The sequence below is a fragment of the Tursiops truncatus genome, chromosome 2, assembly GCF_011762595.2.
Source record: "Tursiops truncatus isolate mTurTru1 chromosome 2, mTurTru1.mat.Y, whole genome shotgun sequence".
Classification (NCBI taxonomy): Eukaryota; Metazoa; Chordata; class Mammalia; order Artiodactyla; family Delphinidae; genus Tursiops; species Tursiops truncatus.
The window spans coordinates 97,863,165-97,890,457 of NC_047035.1; the positions used below are offsets into that span (position 1 = coordinate 97,863,165).

Consider the following 27,293-nt stretch of genomic DNA (forward strand, 5'->3'; position numbering starts at 1 on the left):
AAATCCCTGCCTCTTCCATCTTCTGTTCCATGTGATTAAGGGGCAAGATTTTATACCTGAGATTTGGCCATTTATAAAATTAGAAAAATGCTGTCTTCTTCATGAGATAATAGGCTAGTCCTTCTCAAACTTTCTTCTACAGGGTAAACATCTTCCTAGGGTTTCCATTTTTAAGAAATGAGATTTTTTTTTCATGTGAGAATTTTTTTTCTGCAATCTTACAAGGTTTTTTAAGAGGTACATGTTAAAAAAAATTCTATGACTTCCAGCCCTATGCTGTTCTTAAACAATGAGAGAATATATTCTGTGTAGTGAGTGGACAATTTACGCTTTTGTATTTATGCTAACTGCCCAGCAGAGGTCTCAACCAGACAAGCTAAAACAATAGTAGCCTAAAACCATTGAACCTCGCCACTCTCAGGCAAACTTTAAAGAAGAACTCATCCTCAGTGGTCCAACCAAGCTTAAAAAGCTGTGGGTGGATAAAATCATGGCATTTGCACCCAAATACTTATCTGGCGTCTCACAATAATATGAAATCCTGACAGCTAAGAGAACTGCCTGAATGTTAAACCTGAGACACAGTGTCAGCTCTGTTTCAGCTCAATTTCCCCAATTAATGATCTCAAAGCAATAGCTAAGCTGCTCCCTAACTAGCACAGTAGGAAATTTGTTTCTTAAAATTCAGTAAAACTTACTAAGAAGCTAAGATTTACTTAGTTTTACTATGTAATTTTAAACAAGTTTATATTAAAACAAACATGAATATAGAATGCAATGAAAACTTCAAGTAATTTTACAAATGTCTTTACATACATATTTCCCCTAAATGTTGCATCAATAATGTTGTTTACAAATGAGCTTTATTTTATCAATAAGAACAAAGCTGGATTCAGGTCTTCTAACACGTGGTCCAGTGATCAGTCCACTTTTTTACTAATACTAAAATAAAAATTTAGCCATAACTATATAATTATATAACCTTAAAACTTGGAATTTATTCTAAATTTTGTCCTAAAAAAAAAAAATCTGAGTTACCTAATACTCTAAACATACTTACTCATAAGTAATGTAAAAGTAAGAAAACATGAAGTATAAAGTATACATTTCTCTCTAAATGTATCTCCTACTTCTTAGTATGTGTGAGCAAACTTCATACCTTTTGTTTAGTACTTTTAAATAATAAATACGTAGGCACTTACTTCAGAAACAATTTTATGTGAAAATAATCTATAATGTGTTACCCATACATCCAATTTTCCACAAACAATTAAGGAAAGAAAACCACACAAAAAATTTTAATAGGTACTGGACGCCTAGAAAAATCTTACTCTACTAGGAATCTCAACTTAGAAGTGAGTATTCTCCAAAGTAGAAATTATATAGTGCCATTTCAGGAACAGACTATTCAACTCACCCCCAACATCCACAAATGCCTATCAATCACAATAGTTAAAACCAGATCAAAACGGTCCAACATAATTAGGCTTCAATATATTAGACCATTATGTTCTTCTAAGAAGCTAATAAACCAAAACCAGAAGTACTAAAATCAAAAGAAATTACTAGAGGCTAATTATCATACAGATTGTTAGTTCCTTGCTGTATCCCTTCTAGAAAAGGAATATTTTACTGCAATGAAAATTTTATGTTATATATAACTCGTCATGAATTTGTCATTGTTACATAAATGCTGCCTAGTGCCGTTAACCAAATGGCATGACCATTTTATGTCCACAATTCACTTCTGTATTTACAATTTTCATGACTTATAAAAGTGTATCTCTCAGTGAAGGCTTACCGTTGAGATGCAATCAAGCATCCACATCTGCTGTTCTGTAGAGACCAATGTAGGAAGGAAGTAGTATAATCCCCTTTCATATGAGTGACCTTATATGGAAAAAAACCCAATAATTTAGAAGTTCTGTGTCTCCAAAGGAGATTGCCAGATGCACTTATAGAAATGGTTACAGACAGTGAGAGTTCTAAGAAACATCTTCCATGTCCACATCCTGTTGTAATTTCTGCACCATTCTGTCTTCCAGCTGCTTTTCTTTGCCTTAAAAAAAAAAAAAGGGAAAGAAAGAAATTAAACTCTTGACAAAGAGCTGAGATGTGAACCCTGGCCATCTTGAACCAGGGTCTCTGCTCTTAACACTGTACTACCTACCTCAAAGAGGGTTACCTAAAAACTTAGGTAACAATGGTTCATTCCTATTGTTTTTTGGGTGTCTGTCAGTCCATATCATCTATATGTGAAAAAATACTCCAGGATTTTGTCTTTTTTTTTTAAATTTGGTACAAAAACAACCTAGCTAGGACTTTTGCATAAATCTACCCAATATGTGGTTATAGGATTTGACTTTACTAAGGTTTAGGCATAGCTATATCTCACCAAAATTTCTCTCCTTTTAACAGATTGTACTTGGCACCAGCTGAGTAAAAAGAGTGGTTTCCTAGCATCTCGCAAAAGAAATTATGCACACAAGCAACTGCTCAAGTGAGTGCCTAACTGTAAGTCACATAAGCACAAGGAGGGTTTTTAATACAACACTGTAGTTCTCAAACTGAAGTATCAGACTCACCTGGAGAGCTAGTAAAGAACAGAGGTCCAAACTCAAGGGGCTTAGACCTCTATGTTTACATACTAAGTCCCCCAAGTAACTCCCACACCAAATGAAGTTTGAGAGCTACTAATATAAAACATTATCCTTTAATCAAAACAGGTACGAGGCAAAATCATCTATTAAATTATTACTCAAATCGTTTTGATTAACTTGGATTTTGTGGAAGCTAGGATTTTATGAAGGGAGAAAAGAAACACCATACGCAATAAATTGACTGGAACTGGGAAACACACTGACTAAATTATTTTTATAAACAGTCATATCATAAATGAGGGAGAACATTTACATGAAAAGATTCAACCTTAAAAAGTTGGTTGGTACCCAATTACATGGACCACAACAATCCAGATTTTTCATTTCTCTACGTAAGGCACAGAACTCCTGCACAGTGCAGTACTTACCTGCAAGAGGGGCCCGGATAAGATGGATGTTTTGCTTCACTTCTTTAATGTCCTGAACTTTCTGTAGTTCTTTATTTTTCTTCAACCTAGGACAAAGGCCAAAATTTCAGTTACTAAAATCTCTTTAAAAGACATTAATTCCTAATTTGTAAAAATTGTATTAAGTTAGACACACAAATGAGCATAATTCATTTCTTGTTCCTAATTAGCTTAAACATGATTCCTGCACTCCCAATTTGTTCATTCACTGTATTCTTAGCACCTAGTCAGGAATAAAACGAGTTGAAAAGATATTTGCTCAGTGAATGAAGGGATGTGATTGAAACAAAGAATTAACAAGTCTCAGAGATTACACAGAGTAAGAATCTCTAATTATTAAAGTGTCTGTGTTCTCTATTTGAGGAGAAAGATTTGTAGTCTCTGTGTTACCTAATTTTTTAAATCATTCAGTAATTACAAGAGCACAAAACACAAGACATTCAACAAAAAAAGCTAACAGACTAGTTCTCAAGCATTTCGGTCTTTTGTAATGCTTTACAAAAAAATTTTTTTTTAAGCCAGAAAGCTATTGACGCATGCTTTTCTATGACTTTTATGGTGACTAGATCAAAAGCGATGCCCCTTCTAAAGAAATGGCCAATTCCAAGCTGGGGCAGGGAAAATCTTATTAGCCATAAAGCAAAAAGCAAGAAAGGACTCACAGAATGGTGAGGAACTGTCAAACTGACACACAGCCTGCCTGAAGGAATTCTCACTGGCCAACTTGGGGCACTTAGAACATCAAAATAATGACAAAGAATTATAACTCATTGAATACAGTAAGAATTAATGAATACATACAGATATGATGTGAATAAAAGAATAAATTTTGGAACTGGGGAAAAAGGAAATGCTCTTTCTTAGATAAGAAGAAGGTCAACGAATAAACGGAGAAGAAATGATGAAATCAGAAAAACCACCGTTTGGCAACAATCACAGTAGTAACAGATTCAGGCAGAACTCTAATGGATGCGAAAACCAGTAGGTATCAGTTTGAGGAGTAACAGGCTCTTTGCCGAGTCTCAATGTGTCTCCCTCAAGATATGTACTGATTAAAAAGGGGGAAAAAACAGTAACTTTCCAGTGGAGAAAACTGGTAGACACTACTTTAACCAAGCAATGAAAGTTAACATCACCAGTAAGGGACAACAGGTGCCTCTGCTGGGGTGCTTAAGGGGGACACACTTCTATGATGTTCTGGCCAAAGGGACCTGAATCTAATCACGAAGAAAACAAAAACCGGGGAACATTCTATGAAATGACTGACCTGTACTCTTCAAACAGGCCAATGTCATCTAAGACAAAGGTGAGAAACTTTGGATTAAAGGAGCTTGAGGAGATATGACCACTAAATATAATGTATGATCCAGGATTTTCTGCTATGAAGGACATTATTGGAACAACAGGTAAATCTAGTAAGGTCTATAGTATTTTAGCAGTGTTAATTTTCTGATTTAACTATACTGTGGTTATTAAGAGCATGTTCTTATGCTGTACACCTGAAACTAATGTTGTGTGTCAATTATACCTCAATTTTAAAATCCCAGAGAAAAAGAACATACTATTTTTAGGATATATATATAGAGAGAGAGAGAGAGAGAGAGGGAGGCATACTTAGGAGGAAAAGGTATCATGTCTTCAACTTACTACGCACAGAGTTAAAGTAAATTTGGCAAAATGCTAACAGAATATACAAGACTTCTTTATACTATCTTGCCAGTTTTTGAAAGTTTGAAGTTACATGAAAATAAAGATATTTTAAATATTCATACCTGTTCATTATAAATGTAGCCTGGCGTTTCTGTTTGATCTCTTCAACTCTCTTCATTGCATCGACTACAGAAAAAATTCATAAATGTTAACAAATTTATGTACATTCATTCAAGCAGGATGATTATAACCAACAGGAGCTTTAACAATCACTACTTTACTGTGGCTTAGAAGTGGATTAAACTCAACAAAAAACTCACCTCAAAAACAATTCCTACTAAAATAGCTGACAAAGGTATGCACCCTTGGCTGATATCACTGTTGACTCTTTCCCACGTATCATTTCTCTTTTATTTTGCAAAAGCCTTTACTACTAAATTTTTCTTGTACTTGAAACCAGTCCAACGCTTTTCAAATTTTATTCTACAGAGAACTTGGATTAATGGCAATTAATCCCATTCTTAGCTTGTCATCTCCATAAATAGACTCTACCTTGTCATAAAAGCCACTTTTTCTTCAAGTGCCTAGGATATGATCTGCACATGATGAATACTGGTAGAATGAACCAATCTGCCACGTTCTTAACCACTAAAATCCAACTGTTTCAGAAAATGTGTAGAGGAGCCTTGGCTATAAGGGAGTTGAGTCCAACTACTCTAGAATCTATATCAGCACTGTCCAATGTAAGATAAATCACATGTAATTTAAAATTTTCTAGTAGCCACTTTTTTTAAAAAAGTAAAAAGGAACAGTTTGAAATTAAATTTAAGATAGATTTTGTTTAACCCAACATAGCCAAAATACTGTCATTTCAACATGTAATTAATATAAAAAATTATTACTGAGGTATTTTATGCTTGTTTTCATACTAAGTATTCAAAATCCAGCATGTGTTTTATATTTACAGAACATCTCAATTCAGGCTAGTCACATTTTAATTGCTCAGTAGCCCCTGGGGCTAGTGGCTACCGTACTAAATAGCACAATTCCCAGTCCAGATTCTTAAAGTGTAGTCTGTGGATCTGAGTGGGGCAAATGAATGAGACTCTGTGATAATACCTAAACCAATTACTGTCTAACAGAAACAATAAAATAGAGTACTCAGTAAAATGCACTGAGAGATCAGGGACTGTGTATGCCCTGTTCATCTTTGTATGCTAGAGTCAGTGGTTATTGGTAAAGGAGACAACATCTTAGAGAACACACAGTATTTCTCAGGAACAACATAAACATCATGATACCAGCACAGAGGATCTTAGTAACTGAAGATCCACAGAGGACTAAAATATGTACCTCAGTTTCCATATCAAGCTGAATACCCATCAAATAAAAGTAGTTATAGGTAAAAATGGTCTGGAGCTGCTATCTTCAAGTAGTAACAAAAAAGAAAACAAAGGCCAAAGTGAAATAAAACTCAGTGGGGTCCAGAAACGCTTCAGGATCTTCCAATAATGTCCCTGCCAAGAGTACCTTTAGGAATCAATTTAATAATCCTATGAAAATTAGCTATGTATGGTGTAGATATTAACCAGACTTATTTTGGTGATCATTTCACCATATATACAAATATCAAATCATTGTGCTGTGCACCTGAAACTAATATGTCAATTATAATCTCAATTTAAAAAATCCTATTAATCTCTTCAATTTAAAAAATCCTATTAATCTCTTCAGGAATCCTTGCGTTTGAATCAGTGTTATTTCCTCACTAAATAAACCCAATAAAACCAACTGCTAATCAGAAATTAACTCCTCTGCTAATTACAAAACAGAAGGGAAAGACCTTATTTTTTAAAAAGATAAACCAAACAAGCACACCAAGGGGCAGAATACTGAGGCAAGTCCCCATTGGGACTCTGATTTTTCCACACAGTTCAGGAAGATAAGGCTTTAGAGGGTGTCAAATGCTACTACAAAGGCCCATAACTTTCCAACTCTTCCTCTGAAGTCTTGTGACTAACTGGTGAAAAGGTATTGAAAAGTATGCCCTGCCAATAATCCATTAGAGACCAATAAAGTTGGTAGAATTCTAAGTCTTAGAGACTTCTAGTTAACAAACTACATCACCCACACCCAAGACTAGAAATGGCTAAAGGCTGCATAAGCAGGCATGGGGGAAGGAGAAAAGGCAGGGCCAAGGGCCTCAAACACACATAGAGACATAGTGGAATCTACAAGCTAGCTTAAGGAACTACGTTTTACTACATGAGAATTTTTTAAATTAAACCCTCTGCTTACTTAAATAAGTAAACAAAACAGAGAGGTAGGTAGGTAGGTAGATAAGAATTAAACATTACTTTTAGTTTCAGTAGCCTATAGCTTCATTTTTACCCAAGTCGAGCACTTAGAAGTTCTCTTAGAAAACTTGTAATTATCACCTTACATGCTGTACTTTTTAACTTTACAGAATCACTAAGTTTTATTAGGTATACAGAAAACAATACTTATATCCCTAAACCAAATTATCTAAACTTGTAAAGTGTGTTAGGTTTTTTGTATATTTTAACTATGCCACACTCACCCCCCAAAAGTATTCTACATCTCTATTTTTTTCCCCAGATATTTGAATGTTTTTATATTTCTGTGTAGGCACTTCAAATAATATCATTATGTCACTTTTATAATGGATACATCAGCCAATTCTGAAAAGGATTTGGGATAGCTTATTAAAAAAACCCACAAATACAACAGAGCCATTAAAATAAGGATAAAAGTATAAAAGCTAACTGATGAAAAGAAATCTAATATTTAAACAACCAACTGATATTAAAGTTATGGTAATATCCCAAACCAGTGTCTCCTGAAAATCCCCGGTAGTCCTTGTGACTTACTGGTTTTATTCCACAGCTCTCGCTGGTATCTGACAGGTTCATTTCTACGTTTTTCAAATTCAAATGAATTATCCTGTAAGAAGAGGAGAAATACGGTTTTAAGAGAGGTAGAAAGGAAGCATTTCAAGAGAGGTAGAAAGGAAGCATTTCTTAAAACTTTTTCTCCTTTTCACAAAAGTTCTAAGTGTTTCAAGCTATGGGTACATATTAAGATTTCCCCCGGGGTGATCCCAGAAGATACAAGTTTTCAACCTTTTTCTCCTTTAAATACCACGATGTACAAGACAGCCCTATTGAAAACGTCTGTCTATGTATGAGTGATTCTCAAAGGGAGGGGAGGGGAGAGGATCACCACCATCCCTCATAGGGGCCTATAACAATCATGGGGATTATAAACGAACTAAAAAAGCTTCCCTTATTTCCTATTCCTAGATGAGACTCACAGCCAGAAAACTTTATATTAGTTTGAACCATATGAAATTTCCTTTTCCCATAGATCAAAAAGTCAAACACTGAGAACTGCATATGGTTCAACAAAAATACCTAACATGTTTATATATTTCAATACCTATAAACCTTTGTGTTACAGCACAGAGTTGAAACCACATCTTCAAATAATGTGGTACGACTCTGCATAATGTAAGCTTCAGCCTGAAATTCTTTAGTCCCCTCCAAATGTAGTTGATATTTTGACAATTAACAATCCTATTTATCTCAAAACATGCAAAATAATTTTGGAAAAACTACAGATATTTCTTAGTTTTCAAAGCTATCAGACTCTGGCATATGGAACAGCATTAACTCTGCACGTGGCTATTTCATTTATATACACATGCCTCTGTTCAGATCACAGTAACCTCAGCCATGATAAGGTAAGTGGTCACCAGCAAATGACTATGACCCGGCATCCTTTCTTCACTCATACAGTTGCCACCTGTATTTGAGATGCAACATATCTATTCATCCACAGTGAAAATTACTTTTGTGACAATTATGATTTGGCCTTATGTGTTGTCAAAAAATATTCTTTATGTTCACTGAAGAACCTCAGGTGTCGAGAAAGACAGCAAAGGGCCTCACAGCAACTACTTAGATACTGTCTTTAAGGAGTGGAGAGGTGGGAAAGAGTCATGGGTTTGGGGGAAGAGGAAGTCCGGCGGAAGGGGACAGTTGAAAGCTCTCCCTCCCTCAAAGGTAGCCTGTGCAGCAGCTTCCCCTCCTCCCTTTTTAAGGATCGAGTGCAGATAAGCTTCACCAGGTCCTTACACCAACTCAATTAACAGCAATATGATGGTGGGGGCTTGCCCCATGGAACTCCCTCACCCCTGATTCCTCACTATTCCTCCTTACACTGCCATTATGAACTAAGCTCTCTGCTCTCAGACACACAGTCCTGCTAAAGAAATCAAGAAACTGATAAATGAGTCTACTACAAACCTCATCTGAGTCCTCACTGCTAGTCAAAAACCCTTTAATCTCTTAACCTCCTTTCAAAATCCTTAAGTAGCAATTTCCAACTTCAATCCATTTAAATAATTCTCCCCTTGTTGCAAGAGCTAAAAATACTTTTTCGAGAATAAGAAAAATCACTTTTACAAACTAGATTAGGAATTTTTTTCCTTTTCAGAATTCTACAGATTTATGGTTCTGAGGATCATGTGAGAATGAGATTACCAGATGCAAATAAGTCACTCATTAACCATTCTATAGGAAGCCTTGTTAGAGTTAATGAAATCACATCTCCCACCCAGAAGTTAAAATTTTGAAAACTGTAAAAACTATACTGATAGCTAACCGTACTCACCACTGTGAGCTCTTTACCAGCTGCTTTCCGGAATGCTTTGGTCCACCTGACCTTGCGAGGATTGCGCTTCTTTTTAAAGTTTTTATGACACTTGGATTTACAGAATCTGAACACCTACAAGAAAAGTGTTAAATAGTGAAAAGTCAATATTAAAAAATTTTATACCATAGGATGTTATCCTACCAAACAAAATATACTATAAAGTCTGAGAAGCAACAATCGTTCTCACAACTGCTTCTACTTACTCAAAACACCATTTAGAAATGTGTGAGACATATCACATAAAATGGAAATTGAACTATTTTTTGACTAAAACAGCATCACAACTAAAGTTGAGGGCCCCAAAAATATGGTTAAAAACGACCATTGGGGCTTCCCTGGTGGCGCAGTGGTTGAGAGTCCGCCTGCTATGTAGGGGACACGGGTTCATGCCCCGGTCCGGGAAGATCCCACATGCCGCGGAGCTGCTGGGCCCGTGAGCCATGGCCGCTGAGCCTGCGCGTCCGGAGCCTGTGCTCCGCAGCGGGAGAGGCCACAACAGTGAGAGGACCGCAAAACAAAAACAAAAACAAACAACAAAAAAAATGAGAAGGCAACCTACTGAATGGGATAAAATATTTGCAAATTATATATCTGATAAAGGGTTAATATCCAAAATACGTAAAGAACTCATACTATTCAATAGCAAACAAACAATACAATTAAAAAATGGGCAGAAGACCTAAATAGACACTTTCCTAAAAAAGACAGATGGCCAACAGGTACATAAAAAGATGCTCAACATCACTAATCAGAGAAATGAAAATCAAGACCACAGTTAGAATGGCTATTTTCAAAAAGACAAGAAGTAACAAGTGTTGGAGAGGATGTGGAGAAAAGGGAACACTTGTAATTGTTGGTGGGATTGTAAAGTGCTGCAGTCACTATGGAAAACATTATGGAAATGCTTCAGAAAAAGAACAGGACTACTATATGATCCAGCTATTCCACTTCTGGGTATTTACCCAAAGAACACAGGAATACTAATTTGAAAAGATATATGCATGTCTATGTTCATTGCAGCATTACTTACAATAGCCAAGATATGGAAACAACCTAAGTGTGCATCTAGAGATAAATGGACAAAGAAAATGTGGTGTATATATACAATAAAATACTATTCATGCCACTGTAAATATGACATATATATATAATGGAACATTATTCAACCATAAAAAAGAAGGAAATCTTGGGAATTCCCTGGTGGTCCAGTGGTTAGGACTGGGTGCTTCCATGGCAGGGGGCCCGGGTTCGATCCCTGGTTGGGGAACTAAGATCCCACAAGCCACGTGGCACAGCCAAAGAAAAAAGGAAGGAAATCTTGCTGTTTACAACAACATGGATGTATCTTGAGAGCATTATGCTAGGTAAAATAAGCAGACAGAGGAAGACAAATACCGTATGTATGATATCACTTACATGTGGGATCTAAAAAAACAAAAACACAAAGCTCACAGATACAGAGAATAAATTGGTGGTTGTTAGAGACTGAGGGAAGCGGGAGAGGTGGGCAAAATGGGTGAAGGGAGTCAGAAGATACAAACTTCCAGTTATAAAAAAAAAGTCATGGGGATGTAATATACAGCATGATGACTACAGTTAATAGACTGTATTGCATATTTGAAAGTTGCTAAGAGAGTAGATTTTAACAGTTCTCATCACAGTAAAATAAATTCTGTAACAAGGTAATGGTGACAAATGTTAACTAGACTTACTGTGGTGACCATTGCACAATATATATAAATATCAAATCATTATGTTGTACACATGGAACTAATGTTGTACGTCAATTATAACTTAATAAAAATAAGATGGTAAATTTTGTTATGTAAATCTCACCTCAATAAAAACAAATTTAGAGTTTGTTGCCAGTGCCCTACAAGAAATGCTAAAGGGACTCCTTCAGGCCGAAATGAAAGGACAATGGGCAGTAACTTGAATCCACAAGAAGAAATAAAGAACACCAGTAAAGGTAACTAAATAGGTGAGTATAAAGGTCAGTATTAATGAATTTCTAGTTAGTGACTCCTCTTTTTTCATAAGATTTAATTTAAAAGACAATTGTATAAAACAATAATTATAAATCTACATCACTGGAAATTAAGATTAATTGTAGTCACCAGAGTAACCATTAAGAAAGTTACTAAAACTAAAAATATACAAAGAAACAAGAAGGGAATCGCAACAGTACACTACAGAAAAAGCAGTCATAAAGTAAGACAATAATAAGAATTGAGGAACAAAAAAGACATGACATAGAAAACAAATATCAAAAATGGCAGAAGTCCTTCCTTACTGGTAATTACTTTACACGTAAATAAATCAACTTCTCCAATGAAAAGGCAGAAATTGGCAGGATGAATTTTAAAAATGATCCATCCTGGGACTTCCCTGGTGGTGCAGTGGTTAAGAATCCGCCTGCCAATGCAGGGGACACAGGTTCAAGCCCTGGTCCGGGAAGATCCCACATGCCACGGAGCAACTAAGCCTGTGCACCACAATTACCGAGCCTGCGCTCTAGAGCCCACAAGCCACAGCTACTGAAGCCCATGAGCCTACAGTCCGTGCTCTGCAACAAGAGAAGCCACCGCAATGAGAAGCCCACTTACTGCAACAAAGAATAGCCCCTGCTCCCTGCAACCAGAGAAAGCCCCCATGCACCAACAAAGACCCAACGCAGCCAAAAATAAATAAATATTTTTTTAAAAAAAAGATCCATCTATATGCTGTCTACAGGACAGCATAACAGTAGTTATACTGTTTATATAGTATAACTATATTAGTAGTTATACTAATATCAGGCAAAATAAGTCTTAAGAAAAATTGTTACAAAAGACAAAAAAGGACACCATAAAATGATAAAAGGGTCAATCCAACATGAATATATAACTTAAAACATATATGGCTGGACTTCAGGAAGATGGCGGAAGAGTAAGACGCGGAGATCACCTTCCTCCCCACAGATACACCAGAAATACATCTACACGTGGAAAAACTCCTACAGAACACCTACTGAAGGCTGGCAGAAGACCTCAGACCTCCCAAAAGGCAAGAAACTCCCCACGTACCTGGGTAGGGCAAAAGAAAAAAAAAAAGAAAAAACAGACAAAAGAATAGGGACGGCACCTGCACCAGTGGGAGGGACCTGTGAAGGAGGAAAAGTTTCCACACACTAGGAAGCCCCTTCGCGGGCGGAGACTGCGGGAGGCGGAGGGGGGAGCTTGGGAGCCGCGGAGGAGTGCACAGCAACGGGTGCGGAGGGCAAAGCGGGGAGATTCCCCGCACAGAGGATCGGTGCCGACCGGCACTCACCAGCCCGAGAGGTTTGTCTGCTCACCCGCCAGGGCGGGCGGGGCTGCGAGCTGAGGCTCTGAGGCTCGGCAGCTTGAACACAGCCTGAAGGGGTTAGTGCACCACGGCTAGCCGGGAGGGAGTCCGGGGAAAAGTCTGCACCTGCCGAAGAGGCAAGAGACTTTTTCTTCCCTCTTTGTTTCCTGGTGCGTGAGGAGAGGGGTTTAAGAACGCTGCTTAAAGGAACTCCAGGGACGGGCGCGAGCCGCGGCTACAAGCGCGGATCCCAGAGGCGGGCGCGAGCCGCGGCTAAAAGCGCGGACCCCAGAGACGGGCGCGAGCCGCGGCTAAAAGCGCGGACCCCAGAGACGGGCGGGAGACGCTAAGGCTGCTGCTGCCGCCACCAAGGGGCCTGTGTGTGAGCACAGGTCACTCTCCACACCCCTCCTCCGCGGAGCCTGTGCAGCCCGCCACTGCCAGGTTCCCAGGATCCAGGGACAACTTCCCTGGGAGAACGCACGGTGGGCCTCAGGCTGGTGCAAAGTCACGCCGGCCTTTGGCGCCGCAGGCCCGCCCCGCACTCCGTGCCCCTCCCTCCCCGCCGGCCTGAGTGCGCCAGAGCCCCCGAATCAGCGTCTCCTTTAACCCCGTCCTGTATGAGCAAAAAACAGACGCCCTCCAGCGACCTACACACAGAGGCAGGGCCAAATCCAAAGCTGAGCCCCTGTGAGCTGTGAGAACAAAGAAGAGAAAGGGAAATCTCTTCCAGCAGCCTCAGAAGCTGCGGATTAAAGCTCCACAATCAACTTGATGTACCCTGCATCTGTGGAATACCTGAATAGACAACCAATCATCCCAAATTAAGGAAGTGGACTTTAGGAGCAAGATCTATGATTTTTTTCCTTTTTCCTCTTTTTGTGAATGTGTATGTGTATGCTTCTGTGTGAGATCTTGTCTGTATAGTCTTGCTTCCACCATTTGTCCTAGGGTTCTATCCGTCCATGGTTTTTTAAAAAATTTTTTTCTTAATAATTTTAATTTTAATAACGTTATTATACTTTACCTTCGTTCGTTCTTTCTTTCCTTCCTTCCTTCCCTCCTTTAGACAACGAATCATCCCAAATTGAGGAGGTGGTCTCTGAGAGCAAGATTTATGATTTTTCCCCCTTTACCTCTTTTAGTGAGGGTGTATGTGTATGCTTCTGTGTTAGATTTTGTCTGTATAGCTTTGCTTCCAACATTTGTCCTAAGGTTCTATCTGTCCCTTTTTTTTTTCTAAATAAGAATTTTTTAATTCAGTAACTTTATTATACTTTATATTTACTGTATCTTCTTTCTGTCTTTTTTCCTTCTTTCCCTCCTTCCTTCCTTCCTCCCTCCCTCCTTTCTTTCCTTCTTGCCTCCTTTCCTTCTTTCTTTCTTTCTTCCTTCCTTCCTTCCCTCCTTTCCTTCTTTCTTTCCTCATACTTCTACTAATTCCCTCTACTTTTTCTCCCTTTTATTCTGAGCCGTGTGGCTGAAAGGCTATTGGTGCTCCAGCGAGGAGTCAGGGCTCTGCCTCTGACGTGGGAGAGCCAACTTCAGGACACTGGTCAACAAGAGACCTCCCAGCTCCACGTAATATCAAATGGTGAAAATCTCCCAGAGATCTCCATCTCAACACCAAGACCCAGCTTCACTCAACGACCAGCAAGCTACAGTGCTGGACACACTATGCCAAACAACTAGCAAAACAGGAACACCACCCCACCCATTAGCAGAGAGGCTGCCTAAAATCATAATAAGGCGACAGACACCCCAAAACACACCACCAGACGTGAACCTGCCCACTAGAGAGACAAGATCCAGCCTCATCCACCACAACACAGGCACTAGTCCCCTCCACCAGGAAGCCTACACAAACCACTGAACCAACCTTAGCCACTGGAGACAGACATCAAAAACAGCGGGAACTACGAACCTGCAGTCTGCAAAAAGGAGACCCCAAACACAGTAAGATAAGCAAAATGAGAAGACAGAAAAACACACAGCAGATAAAGGAGCAACATAAAAATGCACCAGACCTAACAAATGAAGAGGAAATAGCCAGTCTACCTGAAAAAGAATTCAGAATAATGATAGTAAGGATGATCCGAAATCTTGGAAATAGAATGGACAAAATGCAAGAAACAGTTAACAAGGACCTAGAAGAAATAAAGATGAAACAAGCAACGATGAACAACACAATAAATGAAATTAAAAGTACTCTAGATGGGATCAATAGCAGAATAACTGAGGCAGAAGAACGGATAAGTGACCTGGAAGATAAAATAGTGGAAATAACTACTGCAGAGCAGAATAAAGACAAAAGAATGAAAAGAACTGAGGACAGTCTCAGAGACGTCTGGGACAACATTAAACGCACCAACATTCGAATTATAGGGGTTCCAGAAGAAGAAGAGAAAAAGAAAGGGACTGAGAAAATATTTGAAGACATTAGAGTTGAAAACTTCCCTAATATGGGAAAGGAAATAGTTAACCAAGTCCAGGAAGCACAGAGAGTCCCATACAGGATAAATACAAGGAGAAATACGCCAAGACACATATTAATCAAACTCTCAAAAATTAAATACAAAGAAAGTATATTAAAAGCAGCAAGGGAAAAACAACAAATAACACATAAGGGAATCCCCATAAGGTTAACAGCTGATCTTTCAGCAGAAACCCTACAAGCCAGAAGGGAGTGGCAGGACATACTGAAAGTGATGAAGGAGAAAAACCTGCAGCCAAGACTACTCTACCCAGCAAGGATCTCATTCAGATTTGATGGAGAAATTAAAACCTTTACAGACAAGCAAAAGCTGAGAGAGTTCAGCACCACCAAACCAGCTTTACAACAAATGCTAAAGGATCTTCTCTAGGCAAGAAACACAAGAGAAGGAAAAGACTTATAATAACGAACCCAAAACAATTTAGAAAATGGGAATAGGAACATACATATCGATAATTACCTTAAATGTAAATGGACTAAATGCTCCCACCAAAAGACACAGATTGACTGAATGGATACAAAAACAAGACCCTTATATATGCTGTCTACAAGAGACCCACTTCAGACCTAGAGACACATACAGACTGAAAGTAAGGGGATGGAAAAAGATATTCCATGCAAATGGAAACCAAAAGAAAGCTGGAGTAGTAATTCTCATATCAGACAAAATAGACTTTAAAATAAGGACTATTAAAAGAGACAAAGAAGGACACTACATAATGATCAAGGGATTGATCCAAGAAGAAGATATAACAATTTTAAGTATTTATGCACCCAACATAGGAGCACCTCAATACATAAGGCAAATACTGACAGCCATAAAAGGGGAAATCGACAGTAACACATTCATAGTAGGGGACTTAAACACCCCACTTTCACCCATGGACAGATCATCCAAAATGAAAATAAATAAGGAAACACAAGCTTTAAAGGATACATTAAACAAGATGGACTTAATTGATATTTATAGGACACTCCATCCAAAAACAACAGAATACACATTTTTCTCAAGTGCTCATGGAACATTCTCCATGATAGATCATATCTTGGGTCACAAATCAAGCCTTGGTAAATTTAAGAAAACTGAAATTGTATCAAGTATCTTTTCTGACCACAACGCCATGAGACTAGATATCAATTACAGGAAAAGATCTGTAAAAAATACAAACACATGGAGGCTAAACAATACACTACTTAATAATGAAGTGATCACTGAAGAAATCAAAGAGGAAATTAAAAAATACCTAGAAACAAATGACAATGGAGACACAACGACCCAAAACCTATGGGATGCAGCAAAAGCAGTTCTAAGGGGGAAGTTTATAGCAATACAAGCCCACCTTAAGAAGCAGGAAACATCTCGAATAAACAACCTAACCTTGCACCTCAAGCAATTACACAAAGAAGAACAAAAAAACCCCAAAGCTAGCAGAAGGAAAGAAATCATAAAAATCAGATCAGAAATAAATGAAAAAGAAATGAAGGAAACAATAGCAAAGATCAATAAAACTAAAAGCTGGTTCTTTGAGAAGATAAACAAAATTGATAAACCACTAGCCAGACTCATCAAGAAAAAAAAGGGAGAAGACTCAAATCAATAGAATTAGAAATGAAAAAGGAGAGGTAACAACTGACACTGCAGAAATAAAAAATATCATGAGAGATTACTACAAGCAACTCTATGCCAATAAAATGGACAATCTGGAAGAAATGGACAAATTCTTGGAAATGCACAACCTGCCAAGACTGAATCAGGAAGAAATAGAAAATATGAACAGACCAATCACAAGCACTGAAATTGAAACTGTGATTAAAAATCTTCCAACAAGCAAAAGCCCAGGACCGGATGGCTTCACAGGCGAATTCTTTCAAACATTTAGAGAAGAGCTAACACCTATCCTTCTCAAACTCTTCCAAAATATAGCAGAGGGAGGAACACTCCCAAATTCCTTCTACGAGGCCACCATCACCTTGATACCAAAACCAGACAAGGATGTCACAAAGAAAGAAAACTACAGGCCAATATCACTGATGAACATAGATGCAAAAATCCTCAACAAAATACTAGCAAACAGAATCCAACAACACATTAAAAGGATCATACACCATGATCAAGTGGGGTTTGTTCCAGGAATGCAAGGATTCTTCAATATACGCAAATCTGTCAATGTGATAAACCATGTTAACAAATTGAAGGAGAAAAACCATATGATCATCTCAATAGATGCAGAGAAAGCTTTTGACAAAATTCAACACCCATTTAAGATAAAAACCCTGCAGAAAGTAGGCATAGAGGGAACTTTCCTCAACATAATAAAGGCCATATATGACAAGCCCCCAGCAAACATCATCCTCAATGGTGAAAAACTGAAAGCATTTCCACTAAGATCAGGAACAAGGCAAGGCTGCCCACTCTCATCACTCTTATTCAACATAGTTTTGGAAGTTTTAGCCACAGCAATCAGAGAAGAAAAGGAAATAAAAGGAATCCAAATCGGAAAAGTAGTAGTAAGCTGTCACTGTTTGCAGATGACATGATCCTATACATAGAGAATCCTAAAGATGCTACCAGAAAACTACTAGAGCTAATCCTGCTACTTTGGTAAAGTAGCAGGATACAAAATTAATGCACAGAAATCTCTGGCATTCCTATATACTAATGATGAAAAATCTGAAAGTGAAATCAAGAAAACACTCCCATTAACCACTGCAACAAAAAGAATAAAATATCTAGGAATAAACCTACCTAAGGAGACAAAAGACCTGTATGCAGAAAATTATAAGACACTGATGAAAGAAATTAAAGATGATACAAGTAGATGGAGAGATATACCATGTTCTTGGATTGGAAGAATCAACATTGTGAAAATGACTCTACTACCCAAAGCAATCTACAGATTAAATGCAATCCCTATCAAACTACCATTGGCATTTTTCACAGAACTAGAACAAAAAATTTCACAATTTGTATCGAAACACAAAAGACCCCGAATAGCCAAAGCAATCTTGAGAACGAAAAAAGGAGCTGGAGGAACCAGGCTCCCTGACTTCAGACTATACTACAAAGCTACAGTAATCAAGACAGTATGGTACTGACACAAAAACAGAAAGATAGATCAATGGAACAGGATAGAAAGCCCAGAGATAAACCCACGCACATATGGACACCTTATCTTTGATAAAGGTGGCAGGAATGTACAGTGGAGAAAGGACAGCCTCTTCAATAAGTGGTGCTGGGAAAACTGGACAGGTACATGTAAAAGTATGAGATTAGATCACTCCCTAACACCATACACAAAAATAAGCTCAAAATGGATTAAAGACCTAAATGTAAGGCCAGAAACTATCAAACGCTTAGAGGAAAACATAGGCAGAACACTCTATGACATAAATCACAGCAAGATCCTTTCTGACCCACCTCCTAGAGTAATAGAAATAAAAACAAAAATAAACAAATGGGACCTAATGAAACTTCAAAGCTTTTACACAGCAAAGGAAACCATAAAGAAGACCAAAAGACAACCCTCAGAATGGGAGAAAATATTTGCAAATGAAGCAACCGACAAAGGATTAATCTCCAAAATTTACAAGCAGCTCATGCAGCTCAGTAACAAAAACCAAACAACCCAATCCAAAAATGGGCAGAAGACCTAAATAGACATTTCTCCAAAGAAGATATACAGACTGCCAACAAACACATGAAAAAATGCTCAACATCATTAATCATTAGAGAAATGCAAATCAAAACTACAATGAGATATCATCTCACACCAGTCAGAATGGCCATCACCAAAAAATCTAGAAACGATAAATGCTGGAGAGGGTGTGGAGAAAAGGGAACACTCTTGCACTGCTGGTGGGGATGTGAATTGGTACAGCCACTATGGAGAACAGTATGGAGGTTCCTTAAAAAACTACAAATAGAACTACCATATGACCCAGCAATCCCACTACTGGGCATATACCCTGAGAAAACCAAAATTCAAAAAGAGTCATGTACCAAAGTGTTCACTGCAGCTCTATTTACAATAGCCCGGAGATGGAAACAACCTAAGTGCCCATCATCGGATGAATGGATAAAGATGTGGCACATATATACAATGGAATATTACTCAGCCATAAAAAGAAACGAAATTGAGCTATTTGTAATGAGGTGGATAGACCTAGAGTCTGTTATACAGAGTGAAGTAAGTCAGAAAGAAAAAGACAAATACCGTATGCTAACACATATATATGTAATTTAAGAAAAAAAAATGTCATGAAGATCCTAGGGGTAAGGCAGGAATAAAGACGCAGACCTACTAAAGAACAGACTTGAGGTTATGGGGAGGGGGAAGGGTGAGCTGTGACAGGGCGAGAGAGAGTCATGGACATATACACACTAACAAACGTAGTAAGGTAGATAGCTAGTGGGAAGCATCCGCATGGCACAGTGATATTGGCTCGGTGCTTTGTGACAGCCTGGAGGGGTGGGATAGGGAGGGTGGGAGGGAGGGAGACGCAAGAGGGAAGACATATGGGAACATATGTATATGTATAACTGATTCACTTTGTTATAAAGCAGAAACTAACACACCATTGTAAAGCAATTATACCCCAATAAAGGTGTTTAAAATATATATATATATATATATATGCACCTGCATGTAAATCAATGAAGTTACAACACACCCTCACACCGTACACAAAAATAAACTCAAAATGGCTTAAAGACTTAAACATAAGACATGACACCATAAAACTCCTAGAAGAGAACAGAGGCAAAAATTTCTGACATAAATCGTACCAATGTTTTATTAGGTCAGTCTACCAAGGCAATAGAAATAAAAGCAAAAATAAACAAATGGGACCTAATCAAACTTACAAGCTTTTGCACAGCAAAGGAAACCATAAGCAAAATGAAAAGACAACATACAGACTGGGAGAAAATATTTGCAATTGATGTGACCAACAAGGGCTTAATTTCCAAAATATACCAATAGCTCATACAACTCAATAACAAAAAAACAAACAACCCAATCAAAAAATGGGCAGAAGATCTAAACAGACATTTCTCCAAAGATGACATACAGATGGCCAACAGGAACATGAAAAGATGCTCAACATGGCTAATTATTAGAGAAATGCAAATCAAAACTACAGTGAGGTACCACGTCACACCAGTCAGAATGGCCATCATTTAAGAAGGCTACAGATGGGCTTCCCTGGTGGCGCAGTGGTTGAGAGTCCGCCTGCCGATGAAGGGGACACGGGTTCGTGCCCCAGTCCGGGAAGATCCCACATGCCGCGGAGCGGCTAGGCCCGTGAGCCATGGCCGCTGAGCCTGCGCGTCCGGAGCCTGTGCTCCGCAACGGGAGAGGCCACAACAGTGAGACGCCTGTGTACCGCAAAAAAAAAAAAAAAAAGTCTACAGATAACAAATACTGGAGAGGGTGTGGAGAAAGGAAACCTTCCTACACTGTTGATGTGAAAGTAAATTGGTGCAGCCACTGGAGAACAGTATGGAGGTTCCTCAAAAAACTAAAAGCAGAGTTGCCATATGATCCAGCAATGCTACTCCTGGGCAAATATCCGGACAAAACTATAATTCAAAAAGATAGATGCACTCCTATGTTCATAGCAGCACTGTTAACAATAGCCAAGACATGGAAACAACCTAAATGTCCATAGATAGAAGAATGGATAAAGAAGATGTGAGAGACATATATATATGATATATATATATCATATATATGTATACACACACACATATATACACAATGGAATATAAAAAAAGAATGAAATAATGCCATTTGCAGCTACATGGATGGACCTAGAGATAATCCTACTAAGTGAAGTAAGTCAGAAAGAAAAGGACAAATACCATAGGATATCACTTATGTGTGGAATCTAAAATATGACACAGATGAACTTATCTATGAAACAGAAAAAGACTCACATGCATAGAGAACAGACCTGTGGTTGAGAAGGGGGAGTGGGGGTGGGAGAGGGTTGGATTGAGACTTTGGGACTAGCAGATGCAAACTATTATATACACTGAGTTGGCCACAAAGTTCATTCGGTTTTAAGTAAAAATAAAACACACATTTTTCATTTTCAGCAAGAACTTTATTAAATGTATTCATTAACCAAACGAACTTTTTGGCCAACCCAACAGAATGAATAAACAACAAGGTCCTATTGCATAGCACAGGGAAGTATATTCAATATCCTGTAATAAATCATAATGGAAAAGAATGTGAAAAAAATATGTAATATATATGTATAATATATAACTGAATCACTGTGCTGTACACCAGAAACTACCACAACATTGTAAATCAACTACACTTCAGTAACAATTGGAAACTTCAAATGCCCCACTTTCAATAACGGTCAGAACAAAAAGAAGATCAATAAGGAAACAGAGGACTTGAACAATGCTATAGAACAACCAGACATAATAGACATCAGTAGAACTCTCCACTCAACAGTAGAATATACATTCTTCCCAACTGCACATGCAACATTCTCCAAGACAGACCACAATTTTAGAACACAAAACAAGTCTCAATAAATCTGAAAAGACTAAAATAATACAAAGTATGTTCTCTGACCACAACAGAATGAAACTGAAATCAATCACAGAAAAAAATCTGGAAAATTCACAAATATGTGGAAATTAAACAATGCACTCAAACAATCAAGGGTGCAAAGAAGAAATCACAAGGGAAATTAGAAAATATTTTGACATGAATGAAAATGATAACAAAGCCTACCAATACTTAAGGGATGCAGAGAAAGCAGTGCTAAAAAGGAAATTTGTAGGGCTTCCCTGGTGGCACAGTGGTTGAGAGTCCACCTGCCGATGCAGGGGACACGGGTTCGTGCTCCAGTCCGGGAAGATCCCACATGCCGCGGAGCAGCTGGGCCAGTGAGCCATGGCCGCTGAGCCTGCGCGTCCGGAGCCTGTGCTCCGCAACGGGAGAGGCCACAACAGTGAGAGGCCCGCGTACCGCAAAAAAAACCCAAAAAAACCCGACCATTTTTATAGAATAATAGTAAAACCTTACAAATGATCTTGAATGAAGAGAACAGTTTTAGGGAAAGTCATTTATTTAAATCCCTTTGCAATTCAGAATAATTCTCAAAATTCACTTTCTAAATACCTCAATGGGGGGAGGGGGTTAAAAGTTTCAAACAACCATTCTGAAACTTCCTTTGGTTCTTTCCACCGTTGCACAAAATAATTTCAAAAAAGCAACTAAAACTGACTATAGATTTGTTTTCTAAAGTATTTATTCAGAGATCTACTAGGAAGATTCTTCACTACTTTAATTCTTCACTTTCATCCCAAAAGATGTGATCCTTTAATAGTGTTTACAATTTAATGATCATTCAACATGCTCCTGAAATGGCTTATTGGGACTCATTTTATAAGTCTAAAATGCATCATTTTGTTACTTTGTCTTAGAACACATTGAAATTTGTGTGTATTACTAGAGGAAATCTGAAGAGAAAAAGTAATTGAGTTTGTAGATCTTGGCAAAGAAAATTAAGTTGAATTATCATACCTAGAAAATGTGACCCATTAAAAAAAAAAGGTCAAAATAAGATATCACCATTTCAAGCTAACATACACACACTCACACACACATACGCATATATCACAAACCAAAATACTTTTCATTTTATATACACTTTGTTCTATGGAGACCTTCAAATAGGTCACTAAACACACTAGGACATAGTTTTCTTAGAAATGGTCAATACCAGATCAATCTGATCTAAGCCCTGACCTCATGGAGAGCCCTCTCCTGCGAGACTCGAGTAAAAGCATGTCTACATTCTTGAATTAATTTCAAACCAACTAGAAAATAGGAGAATATTGTAGTCTTCTGGAATAACTCACTATAAAATCATTACTGGTAAAATTTCTTTGAGTATTTTCAGCCAAAGTACTATTAGCTTTTTTAAGTAAAAGGCTTCAATGTTTAATACCTACTAGATAACTCCTAAACAAATCCCCACTTCTGAAATATACCTAATGAGAGACCTGAACTTGTCCCAGGTCTCCTCGGTTCCAAAGAGAGCCAATGGGAAGTTACAGGCAAGTCTACTTGAACTCCATATCTAACAGACGTCACCTGAAAAGCACAATGAATTATCTGAAGAGACTGGAGTCACTGAGATGGGATGGGGATTCAATCCCCAAATAAGGAGCAGCTACTATGTGCTGGATGTTGTACTAGATACAAGAATAATTAAAACATGACGCCCTACGTTGAGAAGCTTAGTCTAGCAACGTGGTAAAATCTCATTTTGCAAACAAGAGAGATAAAGAACCGACTAGGATATAAACAATGGGATATAACTATACACAATAATCAAGTATAAAGTAATATGCAAGTACACATTAAGGAAGTGGTTAAATCTATGGTGGGGTCGGTGGTAAACGATTATATGTGAGACAAAGCTTCATAAGACTCAAATTTCCCTTTTAACCTAGTTCTCTGGCATCATCCTCAGTCTTCAACATGCACACATATGATCCATCTGAGCCTCAAAGTTCTTCCAACACCTTCAAGTTCTTATGCCACATCTTCAAGTTCTTATGCCACATCTTCAAGTTCTTATGCCACTAATTCAACAAACATTTATTAAGCACACCTTAAGAGTATGTATATTTTTCCTGTTTGCAAACTATGAAAATATGGAGCAGTAATACACTAATTCTACTCTTAAGAAACTACCTGAGAAGCATAAGAGGGGAGGTTTCTATGAAAGATGGTCCCAAAAGCTAAGAGCATAAATGCAGAAAGACTAGTTAGGAGGCTACAAAAGCGACAAGTGCCTAATCTGGACCCAGGGCAGGTGGGCATTAAGAAAGCTAAGACACCACTCTCCCTTGCAAAGGCAGAATGGATAGAACCTATAGCTATATATAAATGGTGAAAGATTCAAAGATGACTCTCAGTTTCTAGCAGAACTGTCTAGGTGGATGACAGTATTAATTCAGAGAGCAAAAAGATTTGACGTAATAAGGAACACTCTCAGTAGGCTCACTGTTAGGTACAAACAGGATTTCCCTGTCAAGCGGAAAATTCACACCTGAAACTAAGGAGATAAAGATTTCGGAATCATCAACAAAGAAAAAATGAGGCACCTGTTCTTCATTAGTGCTTCAGGGCCTCTACTTCTTATTTCCCCAATCAACTCTGTTCTGGATACACTGGTCTTCCCTACAGCAAGCTAGCTCCCAGCTAATTCAACACTATCCTTGCTAGCAATATAGACTTCCTCATCAACTTGAACTTCCACTGTGTCTGCCAGATCAACACACAACTCTAGATAGCTCCCATCATCCTTTCTAATTCCCATATCCAGCTGACAAACACTGATGGACAAAAATCATAGTCATGATGACCAAATCATCCACAAAGCCATAATGCCCACTGTGAATTACACCCCAACCTGACAATCATTTCATTCATTGCTATTAATTCTTTGTCATGTTCCTGAGAGCAGGAATTAAAAACCTTTTGGGCTTCCCTGGTGGCGCAGTGATTGAGAGTCCGCCTGCCGATGCAGGGGACACGGGCTTGTGCCCCGGTCCGGGAAGATCCCACATGCCACGGAGCGGCTAGGCCCGTGAGCCATGGCCGCTAAGCCTGCGCGTCCGGAGCCTGTTCTCCGCAACGGGAAAGGCCACAACTGTGAGAGGCCTGCGTACCGGAAAAAAAAAATAATAATAATGCGTGGAAGACCTAAATAGACACTTCACCAAGGAAGACATACATACAGATGACCAAGATGCACATGAAAAGATGCTCAACATCACTAATTACTAGAGAAATGCAAATCAAAACTACAATGAGGTATTACCTCACACTGGTCAGCATGGCCATTAGCAAAATATCTAGAAACAATAAATGCTGGAAAGGGTGTGGTGACAAGGGAACCCTCCTGAACTGTTGGTGGGAATGTAAATTGATATAACCACTAGGGAGAACACTATTGAGGTTCCTTAAAAAACTAAAAATAGAACTACCATATGACCCAGCAATCCCACTACTGGGCATATACCCTGAGAAAACCATAATTCAAAAAGAGACATGAGGGCTTCCCTGGTGGCGCAGTGGTTGAGAGTCCGCCTGCCGATGCAGGGGACACGGGTTCGTGCCCCGGTCCGGGAAGATCCCACGTGCCACGGAGCGGCTAGGCCCGTGAGCCATGGCCGCTGAGCCTGCGCGTCCGGAGCCTGTGCTCCGCAACGGGAGAGGCCACAACAGTGAGAGGCCCGCGTACCGGAAAAAAAAAAAAAAAATCTTTTACATGCTCTTTCAAGTTTTCAAACATCGCTTTGTTCCCACACTTTTGGCAAGACCCCTTACTCCTAATTTAGTGAGGTCAATATTTTTCATGTAGAATACAGACATAAGGTGATGAAACAAGAACTGTAGTTCTTTAGCATGTCAAAATCACCTCAATGAACATAGATTTCTAGCTCCTCTTCCTCTCTCCCCAGAGATTCCAATTGAATAGATCTGGTGGAAACCAGGAATCAGTATTTTCTACAAGTGTCCAGTGATTCAGAAGCATATACAAGAGAGGTCTAATTCTGAGAAACAATGTGTTAAACAGAGGAATGAGATCCATTCTGGTATGAAAGGCAAATTCATGTATCACTCATAAAGTCTTTCACAGAGGCCTTATACAGACGGTCCCCAACTTATGATCTTTCGACTTCATGATGATGAAAAAGTGATACACATTCAGTGAAAACCGTACTTCATTATAGCCCTACCCCAAGCCTCTATTACCATCTGCAATCCGTCACTTCCCTAAACAGAGAAGTAGCTGCTCCCCTCTGTGCCTTTGCTCAAACTGTTCGTTTTCCTTCCACCTAGATTGCCTTCTCCTCACGTTCTTAAGCAAAATGCAAGATCCAGGATAAACGTCACTTCCTTTCTGTGCCTTTCTACAGACGACCCTCTCCAAAACACCTCCAACAGCTTCATAATACATAACTCTATTATTAAGCCATATGCAACATTTCTATCAACCTCTACAGACTATGGCCAACCCCAAGTCTTATTCATCTGTACAGACGCGGACCTCAGCAATGATGCTTAACCCGGCATGCGTTCAACAAAGTTTACCGAACTGAAGAACGTGGCCCATGTGCAAAAGTGGGCAAACAGACTCCCAGCTTCCCCGTCGGCGCTGGCTGGAATCGCTCCTCAACCTCATGGCAGCCAGCCTCGCCCAACGGCGGTCTAGTGACCAGCTCCGGTCGCGACGCCGGCAGGAGAACCTTCCCCAAGAGGGAGGTCGAGGTCGGAGCCGCTAGCAAAACCAGCCCCACGAGCCGAAATCCTAGACCAAACCCCACGCAGGGGCAGAGGAACCCCGCGCCGAGCGGGCGCGGCTTCAGCCCGGCGGGAGCGCAGCGGAGCGCGCGCTACTCCCGGCCGTCTCACCTTGCAATCGTTGCGAACGAACATCATGCCGTGGCCTGGGTAAATCGGACCCGAACAGAAATAACACTTCTCAATCCGCATGTTGAACGCTCGTGCGGACGCCGCTCGTGCGGACGCCCCGGCCAGACGCCGCGCTTAAGAGGAAGTGACGTAGCCCCGCCACGGGAAGTGATTCTCTTTCCGGTTCTCCACCCGGAAAAGGCGGTGTTCCTTCGCTCTTGGGGGCCCCTGGAAAGCTAGCCGGACGTGACAGCGCCACCCCGCGGGCACGCCGGCAAAAGCGCTGCCGTTTGGCGCAGGCCCAGAGTGCGGCTGCCCGCTGGTGAAGTGCGCGTTTCTACGCAGGCTTCTGAACTGGCTGTCCGAGTCTGTAGTTTTCCTCCCCACCGTGTCGTACGACGTCAGCATTTACTCACGTCTTGTATATCTTGTTTCTGGTTTGTGCTTTTCCCAAGACGGCTCTCCACACGTGGCTCGTCTCCAGGAACTCATTTCTCTGCGGCCCGAGCCCCGCCCATGATTCCAGTCCGAAGCCGACTTGCCTGATGTCCGCGGCGGG

The 27,293-nt window shown here is 39.4% G+C and overlaps 1 protein-coding gene across 1 annotated transcript; it reads right to left on the reverse strand.

Moving 5' to 3' along the window:
- Window positions 1-1,198: 1,198 nt before the first annotated feature.
- RSL24D1 (ribosomal L24 domain containing 1) lies at window positions 1,199-26,887 on the reverse strand. Its single transcript, XM_019946655.3, has 6 exons — window positions 26,735-26,887; window positions 9,413-9,526; window positions 7,609-7,681; window positions 4,840-4,903; window positions 3,029-3,114; window positions 1,199-2,059 (listed from the first exon to the last, which is right to left on the reverse strand). Exons 1-6 carry the CDS (start codon window positions 26,813-26,815, stop codon window positions 1,986-1,988), a joined length of 492 nt encoding a protein of 163 aa, XP_019802214.2. The 5' UTR covers window positions 26,816-26,887; the 3' UTR covers window positions 1,199-1,985.
- Window positions 26,888-27,293: the final 406 nt, after the last annotated feature.

Excerpts from the sequence above, each read along its gene's own strand:
- RSL24D1 (XM_019946655.3), bottom strand. The coding sequence starts at position 26,815 with ATGCGGATTGAGAAGTGTTATTTCTGTTCGGGTCCGATTTACCCAGGC. Across the intron at positions 9,527-26,734 it reads TCGTTCGCAACGATTGCAAG|GTGTTCAGATTCTGTAAATC; the intron begins GTGAGACGGCCG and ends CTTTTCTTGTAG. Across the intron at positions 3,115-4,839 it reads GCTACATTTATAATGAACAG|GTTGAAGAAAAATAAAGAAC; the intron begins GTATGAATATTT and ends CCTTTGTCCTAG.